Source organism: Tupaia chinensis, unplaced genomic scaffold (assembly GCF_000334495.1).
Source record: "Tupaia chinensis unplaced genomic scaffold, TupChi_1.0 Scaffold000054_1, whole genome shotgun sequence".
In the NCBI taxonomy this organism is placed as follows: domain Eukaryota; kingdom Metazoa; phylum Chordata; class Mammalia; order Scandentia; family Tupaiidae; genus Tupaia; species Tupaia belangeri.
In genome coordinates, this window is record NW_006159512.1 from 6,856,811 (window position 1) to 6,868,283 (window position 11,473).

Consider the following 11,473-nt stretch of genomic DNA (forward strand, 5'->3'; position numbering starts at 1 on the left):
TGTTGCTCCCCGAATGCTAGGTGCCTAAACTCTGGTCCCCAGGTGTTTCCCACAGGAGGGTGCATACAGAAAAAAGCTGGAAAGAGCAAATAATTAGAACATCTTTCTTGATCTTTGTTTTTGAGAATTAGTTAAATTTAATCCAATACTTGCCAGAGTAATGTGATTTCTCATTTCCTCAAAGACCCAAATAAAACTATATCAATTTTTTTAAGTGTATTTATTTATATCCATGAAGGAGGGTGACATCCCCAGCAGAATCTTACACTGTGATTGTTCCCAAATCTCAGTCAATCCAGATCACGCCACACACACCTGTTTACTCATGGAGATCTCCAAATACAAACCAAGGACCTTTTTCCATGTGGGTCCAGTTGCTGTACCACTATACCCCGCTCCAAGGCCCCACAATGTTTTCCCCCTCTCCCCACCTTCTGCTTTATGTCATCTCTCCCTTCTGTAGCAATCAACGCCTGTGAGATCAGCAATGGCGGGTGCTCTGCCCAGGCTGACTGTAAGAGAACCACCCCAGGAAGCCGAGTTTGTGTGTGCAAGGCTGGATACACAGGCGACGGCATCATTTGCCTGGGTAAGTGGCCATCCCGCATCCATCCAGGGGAAACAGCATAAGTGTCAGAGCTCTAGTAAGTGATTCAAGTGTGGGGCTCCTGTTGTTAGTACATACAGCTGCTGAGGTCACTGTTTGCCTGGGCAGGGAGATTTGAGGGTGTGGAAATGTGACCATGGGGATATAATGGTATGTGCTGTCCCAAAATTGCTTTGGAAGGACAAAAGGGGATCAACTTTTTCTAACTAACATGACGGCATGACTGAATTTTTTAAACTTGTATCAGTTCATTTTTATTCAAGTAGCACATTCTTGCTGCAGAAAAGGCAGACATATATGCTGGTAAAAGAATTCTTGTCATTGTCGTATTACCCCATCTTGCTATGGAAACATGTATTTTTTTTTTTAAGCAAAAATGTTGCATAGCATTTACTATACCTAGCAAGATGACAGAAAAGTTTACCTCTTAATCAGTATTTCCATGACTATGCACTGTTTTACTCTAAGACTATATCCTGAACATCGTCTAAATTTTAACTTTTCAGCTGGAAAAAAATTGCACACAGAAAAGTTACAAGCATAGTACAGAAAAGTTACTCTTATTCTTTACCTGCATTCACGTATTAACATTTCACCCCACTTGCTTTATCATTTGCTTTCCTTATACATATGCATATATTGTTTTGAAAACTTATATTTCCTTCACCCCTGAATACTTGAGAATATATTTACTACGAATAAGAATAGCCTCTTGTATAAACATAGCACAGTGGTTAAATGTAGATTGATACAATACTTTCATCGAATTACCTTTCGTATTCTAATTTAGGGTCAGGCATTGCGTTTAGTCATCATGTCTCTTTAATCCCACTTTAACCTGGGACAATTCCAGTTCTCTCAGTTTTGCTTTGTCTCTTGTGACATTGACTTTCTTTTTCTTTTTCTTTTTCTTTTTTTTTTTTGAGAGGTTTTTGCTATAGGACATGTGCGCTCACCAGAAAGACAGAGAAACAGAGAAACAGAAAGCAAGAAATCACCCCCAAGAAGGATGACCATGCCACAATCCCTTCTCTTCCATTCTCCTCTCAGGATCTTGGGCACACACGCACCAGCACCCAGCATGAGTTTAAGCCACCGGGCCCAGGACTCAAACCACAGTGAACTACATGGGAGTCCAACACCATAGCCATTACGCCAACTGCTAGTCCCAACATTGACTTTTTTCTTAAAGGTTTTTTTTTAAAAGAAGCATGCGCTCACCAGAAAGGAGACAAAGAGAGACAGTGAGAGGGAAAGTGAGAAATCACCCCCTGGGAAGGATGGCCTCACTACAATCCCTTCTCTTCCATTCTCCTTAGATTTGGGGACATGCACATACATATGCCTGGTGTGATTTTCAAGCCACAAAGTTCCAGACTCAAACTGTGGTCTTCATGTGGAAGTCTAGCACCTTTAATGACCGTGCCACCTGCTGACCCCAATACTGACATTTTTCAATGAATATAGTCTACTACCTCAACAGTTTTTTAATAGCATATTCATTTTAAATTTTTCTGATTTTTTTATAGTCAGATACAGCTTATGCATTTCAAACCCAACTATCACACGAGTGATGTCACATCCTCCTCAGATATCACACCTGAGGCACGAGACCCATTTGCCCCTTGTTTGCAATGCAAAACTTGACCACTCAGTCAATACACTGTCCAATTTCTCCATTGTGCAGTTGCTTTTTCCCTCTTTGTTACTTATCTGTCAGTGGGGAGACCCTTAACACTAAGCAAATCTCTTGCTCCTCATTAAAATATCCTCCTAAATTGAGCATCTATTAATGACTTTTCCTTCAATCAATCTATATTGTGAAGGTTGCAAATTTTTTTTTTTTGTAGAGGTTTTCGCTATAGGGCGCGTATGCTCACCAGACAGACAGAGAGAGACAGAGAGACAGAAAGCGAGAAATCACCCCCCAGGGGGGATGGTCACGCCGCAATCCCTTCTCCATTCTCCTCTCGGGATCTTGGGCACGCACGCACACGCACCAGGTGTGAGTTTTAAGCCACTGGGTCCAGGACATGAACCATGGTCGACTACATGGGAGTCCAGTGACATAACCATTACACTAACTGCTGGTTCCCCAAATTATTTTTTTTAACTCCTGTATCTCTTCATTCATGGCACTGATGAACTGGACTCTGCGGCTCTATTATTTTAAGCCTTTTGCTGCAAAGGGCTTCCACAGAAAGACAGATTGAACCCCACAGATTGGGCCTCTGTTGCAATTAACCCATTCTAGATGAGCTGATTTTGAGAAAACATTTCTGATACCACCACTATTATGTCATTTCTGCCTCTGAGATGTCAGAAAATTGGGTCACACCTTGATGCCTGCTCCTCTTGGTCAGTTAGCCATCCCAGCTAGTCCATCCAGATGCCTTTCCTTGGAAATGAGGCTCTCATGTCAGGTGTTGGCTTTTTGATTTAAAGAAATCAACCCATGTTTGGAAAACCACGGTGGCTGTAGCAAGAATGCAGAGTGCACGCAGACGGGACCCAACCAGGTGAGCTCTGCCTCTCAAGGGCCCTTGAGTTTCCTTGGAGAAAATGCCCAGGTCTTTAGACACAGGCTGAGAACCTCAGGAAAAACAGGCTGAGAACCTCGGAGGAGCTGCAGCAGAAAGTAAATGCTTTCGAGAAAATGATGAAAGAACAAAAGGCCATTCTTTGGGAATTGAGAAGGAAGGGGGCAAAGGGTACTGGAAGGGGCTTACCAAGAGTGGGAGGAGGGGACATCAGCAAACATCATGTAATCCAGAAGTACCAAGACCATCCCCCCAAAATAGGTCCCTTTCTTTCAGATTTCTAATGCTCGAGATCCCACTCTTTTTCTTTGGCTTGAGGCTCTGAAATGTATGTGTCACAGCGGAAGATAACATCGTACCTCTCTCTCAGTCACACGTTCCCACACCCACACACAGTGAGCTTCACAGCACCCCTCTAGAGAGAAGGGCAAGGGATGTGGGGGCTCCACATCAGAGGGTGGTGGCCATAGGCTGATACGACACAGGCAAGGAAGTGAGGGCTCAGAGACCCAAGTTCTGCCTTTCTCAGGCTTCCTCTGGGCACACAGCCAACAAAAAAGGATAGCCGGGTCAGTCCCATGGCTGGGCACTCTAGAGCAGAGCATATGTGACTTGGGACCCCACTCCTGACATCCTGCAGATAGTCCCTCTCTCAGCCTGAAGCCTTCACCTGACTTCCTTGGCCCAACACTGGGTTTGACTGATAGTTCTCACGCATGCACATCATAAGCTGCAGGGACCTCTTAGCATCTCCTAGGGCAGGGCTCAGCCGGGGTGGAGGTGAGCAAGAAGTGTGTGAGAGTGGGATACGGTTCAGTGGGTTACCTCCCACCTGAGCCTGCAGCCATCGGAGAGAAAAGAGGTGAATTCCTAAAGACAAGAAACGTAATAAGGTAAAAACATTAAAAAAAAAAAAAAGAAGTTAGCAACAAATTAGGTGTGCCTGAGATTCTGGCATGCAAGCCAAGTGAGCCAGAAGTGCTAAAACATGAGAACTTCAGAAAGGTCATGGAAAATGAAATTGAGATATGAGCTTATTGTGTTGCAAAAAAAAATGAAATCTATAAAACATACACATTTTCTTTTTTTAGAGAGATTTTTGCTATCGGGTGCATGCACTCACTAGAGAGACAGAGAGACCGAAAGCAAGAAATCACCCCCACAGGGGGATGGTCACACTGCAGTCCTTTCTCCTCCATTCTCCTCAGGATCTTAGGCATGCACATACAAGCACCCAGTGTGAGGTTTATACCACCAGATCCAGGATTCGAACTGCAGTCAACTACATGAGAGTCCAACAACGTAACCATTATGCCATCTGCTGGTCCCAGAAAATACATATTTTTATAATAGCAATTTTCTTTTTTTTTTTTTTTGGAGAGGATTTTTGTTGTTGTTTTTTTGTTTTTTTGGGGTTTTTTTGCTTTAGGGCACATGCGCTCACCAGACAGACAGAGGCAGAGAGACAGAAAGCGAGAAATCACCCCCCAGGGGGGGATGACCACGCCACAATCCCTTCTCCTCCATTCTCCTCTCAGGATCTTGGGCATGCACGCACATGTGCCCGGCGTGAGTTTAAGCCACCGGGTCTGGGAATCGAACCGCGGTCGACTACGTGAGAGTCCAGCGACATAGCCATTACGCTAACTGCTGGTCCCTATAATAGCAATTTTATAATACACAATTTCATGACCTTTTTTGAAGATCCCATGTATAAGATGACAATTATTATGGACTAAATATTACCTAAATATTGACTCCTCTAACATGACCATTACAATGAAGAATTTGAGTCTGAGAGCCAGCATGTGGCACATACTGGATGCGTCCATGAATGACCCCTTTCCCCCACCCCGGACAGGCCGTCTGCAACTGTTTGCCAACATACACTGGAGATGGGAAGGTCTGCATACTCATCGATACCTGCTTAACCGTGAGTACAGCTCTGGGCTCCTGATCTAGAGTGGGTGGGTTATAGTTTAGGTTTCGACAGGCATATAACCTTAAATAAATGTATTTTACCTTTTAAGGGCTCCCACTTTGGGGTGACCCATCCCATCTTTACTGTCCATCCCTTCCATACATCACCCCAGCTGGGGCAGGGACTGGTGTATGTGTGTGTGTGCGAGCATGTGTGGGTGAGTATTGTGTGTGTGTGTATGTGTGTGTTTTACTTTCCAGAGGGTGCCTGCACTCAGCAGAGAGATACAGACAGACAAAGGGAGAAAGCAGCCCCCAAGTGGGGTGTGGTCTTGCCACAATCCCTTCTCCTTCATTTCTCCATCCTATTGAAATTTTTAAAAACACAATATCACTTAGCTCAGGCATGTGTTCTTCCTTCATAAGTGGAAATCTGAGAAACCTCCAGACACAGTAGCATGAATTTTATGACCTCTCTATAAACCTCAAACACATTTTTCTCATCTCAGCCATTGTGTATTGAGCTACGTCTGTTCACTTGCTTAAGCCCTATATTGCCAATTCTTATCCAAGAAATTCTTCCACTCCTTTCCACCACACATGCCTTTTACCTCTGAGACAAGACTCAAGACACATCTTTCAGGAAACCTTCATAGGTCAACCCTACAGCAACATTCCACTCCCTATCCCCCTGTACTTTGTAACAAGAATCCACGTGGAAAGCACTCTTGAGTCAATGATGTGGAATATGTAGCAAAAGCTAGTTCTATTTTTTCTTTTTCTTTTCTTTTTTTTTTTTTTTTTTTCGTTTTTGCTATAGGGCAAGTGCACTCACTGGAGAGAGAGAGAAAGGGAAAGCGAGAAAGGGAGGGATGGCCACACTGCAGTCCCTTCTCCTCCATTCACCTCTCGGGGTTTGGGGCAATACACATACATATAGTTGTGTCTTATGGAGGCCTAGTAGCTAGACTAAAAGATGATTCTCTCTCCACCTCACAACTGCCCTCTCTGACTCCACTCTTCTGTATGTTATCTCTACTGGAGAACAGAAAATCCTGTTCTAGGCTCCCTGCACTGAACAGAAATTAGTGTGGGGCAGTGGGGGTGGGGAGTGGCACCCCTTCCCTGCTCCATGTCTATACATATATCATAAATTCTTCTAATTCTCCTTCTCATTAAGAAGAATAAAGTTGGGGCATAGAGGCTGCCATCAATATTTCAGGGGTTGCCACATGACAGAAGTATGGTTCTACTATGTAAGCCCAAGCAGTAGAACCTGAAACTGAAAGTCTACTTAGTCACTTAGTGAATACATTAATTAGTCACTCAGTCAACTAGCTAATGGATCTACTTAGTCAGTCAATTGGTGAGTCCATTGATTAGTCATTCAGTGAGCTGGTTAGCTGGTTAGTTGTTAGCACATTTGTTTACTGAAGAAAGCAGAAGTCTGTGTGTTCAGGCCCAGGCAAGTAGAACTTCAGGAAGGAAAGATGAGGGATTCTCTTGTCCACCTGTTTCTAATGTTTCGATGAGGGTGAGTCTTGCTTGTCAGCTGAGAGTGGGGGGTAGTGACTGAGAGATGTGGGACATGTCATCTCCACAGAAAGGGAAATGGTATGTACTGGAAACATGGAGATATTTGTGTGCATACCTTGAAGGGAGTCCAGACAACGCCTGCACACCACTCTGGCAATCCAGATAGACCCAGTAGAATCAGTCTAGGAGCTTGGGATTTGCAAGCCCATGCAATGAAAGCAGGGATGCACCAGAGAGGTTCATGGTATTCCACCTGCCAGCTGGGAGGAAAACAGGTAGAAGTAGGAAGTTGGAAGAGATGAGCTCCCAGGAGGAGCCAGAAATAAAGTCTTAGTAGATGTCCACCTTCCTGTGGATTCCAAAGTCAGAGGTGGCCAAGGGAGTGGTAGAGGCCATTAAGATGCACGTTGATGCTGCATGGATGACAATAGGCTCATAAGGAATGGTGGTGACCCAGGCCACCATCAGGACCAAAGAGGAAAGATGGATGGGGCTCATAAATATCATATGCTTCCAGAGAGATGTTTCATAGGGATTGGGAGCAGAGATGGAGTGGCAGTGTCAATGTGTGTTAAGAATGACGCCATCCCAGCCAGGGTCTGTGAAGTGAGGGTAATGGAGGGAAACAGAGCTTCCCTTAAGTGGTACAAGGAGAGCAGCATCTACAGCATCTACATCTCCTATTTCAATTTTCTGCACCCTCCACCACAACTTGGGAGTTTATTGTGGCCCAGACAATGCGTTTGCCTCATACATACTGACTGCTTTCTTTATTTTTAATTGAATTTGTTTATTTTAATTTCATTTATTTATTTTAATTGTTGACCAGAGAGAGAGGAAAAGTGAGAAAGCAAGCCACCAGATCCAGGACTCAAACCATGGTTGGCCATGTGGGAGTCCAGGACCCCAGCAACCGTGCCAACTGCTTTCTACCTGGCTACTGTTACCTTTCCTGTGATCAGATGAGAGTTAGCATGCAGCTTCAAATGGCAATCAAGATTACTGCCTTAGTAGTTAATGCACAGATGCAGAGAGACTTCCAGATTGGGAGCTCTGAGCTTCTGTGTAGGGCTGGAGGTCTACTTAGAGGGTCTGCCCTTTTTAGAGACAGGGCTAGGTAAATAAGATGCCCTCTTCAGCCATATAGAATTAGAACATGAGTACAGGGAAAAGGAAGATATGCAAATTAGTTACTAGAGGATGCCACAATAGAGATTTCAACATAGAAGTGCTTTGAAATAGGCAGAGCTGGCAAACTAACCCATCTGACCCTAGTCTCCCACTGCTTGGCGATTTTACCAGAAAAATGGTGGCTGTAGTCAATTTGCTATCTGCAATCACACAGAACAAGGAGAAAGGACTTGTACATGCAAACCGAACTACATCGGGGATGGATTTACCTGCCGTGGCAATATCTACCAGGTAACACAAGTCATATTTCCATAAAGTAAACTCTACTTCCTTAAATATGCCAAGAACGCAAGAAGCTAAAGAATATGCAAGAGCTTTGTAAGCATAAAGCTCTGTAAAAATGTGAAAGGTTATTTTTATATAAATTTGTAATAAAAGGAAATTTTGCCTCTGTAGAAATTCATTTGACCTGGAAAAAGAATGTGATGTAGTGATTAAGTTCAACCAGCAGGTCTGGAGTCAGATACGAGTTTAAGTTCAGTTCTGCCAGTTAATGACATTGTGACTTTGAACTTACTATGTCACCTCTCTGTGTATCTGTTTTCTAATTTGTAAAAGAAAATACTAGTAGTAATACCAATCCCACCAGGTTGGTATGGGTTCTCAAAACAATAAGAATTAAGTGAGATAAGGTGTATATGTGCTATATAATATACAGTAAGTCAAAGGCATTCCTATGACTGCGATTGGAATGTGTACAAGTACTCGCAAAACCTGTCCTGAGCATAGAGAAGGAGACGACATAATGCTACAGGTGTCTTCCTGTTACAAAGTGAAGGTCCTCTTATTTGGCTTGAAGAGGAACTAGTGCATGTTGGCTGATCAATTAATCTAATTACTAGAATAACCAAATTTGCAATAAACCTATAATGGATTTTTTTAAAGCATCCGAGCTTTTAAAGACATTCTTAAAGCTACACTGCTTCTGGAAATAGTTGAAGCTTTCCTTGATCTATCAGATGGTGATTCCAGGAAGGTCGTGGAACTCAATGTGTCCACATAGTCATTCTGAGCACGCACTGTAAGTCTATAGATGAGGCTTGAAAAAAAAAAAAAAACCATTGTTGCAGATTTCCAATTGAGGGACTAGCAGTTACTCAGGACCTTAGAAAAATTGTCCTGCAGCAATCCTGAATCACTCTTGTATATAATTCACAGACATAAACAAAACTGCCCTGTCTTTATTTGCAGGAGCTTCCCAAGAACCCCAAAACTTCCCAGTATTTCTTCCAGTTGCAGGTAAGAATACGTGAGTTCATCCAACTATAAGAGTTCAGTCTCCGGTCAGACATAGGATAAGCCTGGACCCTCAAGAGTTATTGAGGATAGAAAATGGTCTGAGCACTAGATTTCTGGAATTTTCCACATGAGAATGTAGAATATGAAAAACATTTCCATCACCCCAATAAAGAAAAGAAACATTACTGGGTAACTGATTAACATTTTTAATGAAAATATGAAGTTTGATCTTTCTGTACACTTTACATCTGTATACATTTCAGACATGTTGAAGAATAAATTATAAAAAATTAGTAGAAAATATGGGTAACCCTAGTAACCATATGCTCTTAGGATTGCAAGATAATTACAACAGTTAAATAAATCATCTTTTTGTTCATATCTGTGTTATTATTTACAATTATGCAAAATACTGCCACCCAGGTGATAAGGTTAAGGTGGCTGAATCATGGCCGACTGTAAGTTTTGAGTCCTGGACCCAGCAGCTTGAAAAACCTCCCAGCCACATATGTGTGCATGCCCAAAATCCCAAGGGGAGAATGGAGAAGAAGGAACGGTGGCGTGGCCATCCCTCCCTCCCTCATTTTCCCTCTCCCTCTCTCTCTTTCTCTCTGTCTCTGTCCAGCAAGGACATGTGCCCTACAGCAAAACTAAAATTAATTAATTAATAATGCAATAAAAAATAAAATACTAATTTTTTAAAGAGACAGTCAAGAAAGTGACACCAGTTAAAAGAAAAGAAAAAAAATACCTGAAATTAACAGAGGTTGCTTCTAGGTGGTGGGATAATAGAGTTAGTTACTATTTTCTTCTATGTTTCGCATTCTCAAGATCTTCAATATGATGAGCATATGTTAACTTGATAACTAGAAAATAATAAACATGATTTCAATGGCAGGGAGTTTGGGTTTAATTTGAATCCTAGTCGAAATTCAAGACTAAGACTGGTCTCTCTGACGCAGGGAGTTTGGGTTTAATTTGAATCCTAGTTGAAATTCAAGACTAAGACTGGTCTCTCCGTTCAGTGTTCTCTCTGCTCTGGCACCATGGTCTCTGGTATTTGTTTGCATTTGAGCCTCACCTTCCCTCCCCTCACTTTCCCTCCCACAGGAGCATTCTGTTCAAGACCTGGCTGGCCCAGGCCCTTTCACCGTTTTTGCACCTTTGTCTGCAGCCTTTAATGAGGAACCCCGGGTAAGCACATGGTTGTGGGACAGCAGGGGAGGTTTGGGGCTAGAACACAGTCTTGGAACCAACACCGGAGATGTTTCCAGGTAGGGAATCCAGGATCAGGTGGAGCTGATCATGAGCAGTAGAAAGGGCTGCCTCTCAGCATAGAGACTCCTGTCAAGAGAAGCATTTGAGTGGATTTGGGGTAGCCACTGCCCAGAGACCTTCCAAAGGACCTTCCTGAACACAGTAGGAACTTGAAGATGAATAAGTCTCAAGTGATCCAAACTTCCCACAAGCAAACAATGAAATAAAAGGGGGGGGGGAATAGTCCCATAACCTAATGGTTAAGGGAAGTGGATCCCACATGGCTAATTATGCAGTTGGAATCTCAGCCCCAGCAGCTTGAAAAACACTCCAGGAGTATGTGTATGCATGCCCCAAATCCTGACAAAATGGAAAAATAGAGCAAGAAGGGATTGCAGCGTGACCACACACCATTGAGTGGTACATTCATTCTCTCTCTCTCTATCTCTATCTCTGTTTCTCTCTCTCTCTCTCTCTCGTACTCTCTGGCCATTACATGTGCCCTCTGGCAATTAAAAAATAAACATTACTCTCTGGCCATTACATGTGCCCTCTGGCAGTTAAAAAATAAACATGGGTCAGCCAGTGGTATGGTGGTTAAGGCAGCTGGATCCCACATGGTTGACAACCTGGTTTGGATCCTGGAATTGTGGCTTGAAAAACACACCAGGCACATGTGCATGTGTGCCCAAAATCCCAAAAGGAGAAATGGAGAAGGGATTGTAGCATGACCATCCACCATGGGATGCCTTCTCATTTTCTCTTTCTTTCTTTCTCTCTTACTCTTTGTTCTCTGTATCTCTCTCTGGGAAACACACATGCCCTGTAGCAAATTTATGAATAATTTTTTAAAAGAATGAGGAAGAGGAAATGTTGTGTTAAAAGAATTTACATTGCTTATTTTCTTACAGGATTTATCAGTCATTACTGTTCTAATGGGACTCTTCATACTGAAGTACTCATTAGTAATAACAATAAGCCCAGCCATACACGGTAGGATAGGTGGGAGGGAATTATTGTCCAGGGTTTGGCTCCTGGGTCAACTTAAACACACTGAGTGGGCCTGTGATCCTGATTGGCTGGAAGACTGTGGGGAAGATGGAAGTATGACAGACTCTTTCGGGGGTCCCCATTTCTTTCTTCCTCTCTTCTTCTTTAACACACACACACATACACACACACA

General features: G+C 43.0%; 1 protein-coding gene across 1 annotated transcript in view; it reads left to right on the forward strand.

The window, feature by feature from the left end:
- STAB2 (stabilin 2) overlaps positions 1-11,473 on the forward strand; it is a 176,862-nt gene that overhangs the window by 122,311 nt on the left and 43,078 nt on the right. The window contains exons 42-47 of the mRNA XM_006141408.3: positions 464-589; positions 3,053-3,126; positions 5,009-5,080; positions 7,906-8,025; positions 8,986-9,033; positions 10,144-10,227. Coding sequence (XP_006141470.1) covers positions 464-589; positions 3,053-3,126; positions 5,009-5,080; positions 7,906-8,025; positions 8,986-9,033; positions 10,144-10,227 — 524 coding nt within the window. The remainder of the gene's footprint in view (positions 1-463; positions 590-3,052; positions 3,127-5,008; positions 5,081-7,905; positions 8,026-8,985; positions 9,034-10,143; positions 10,228-11,473) is intronic.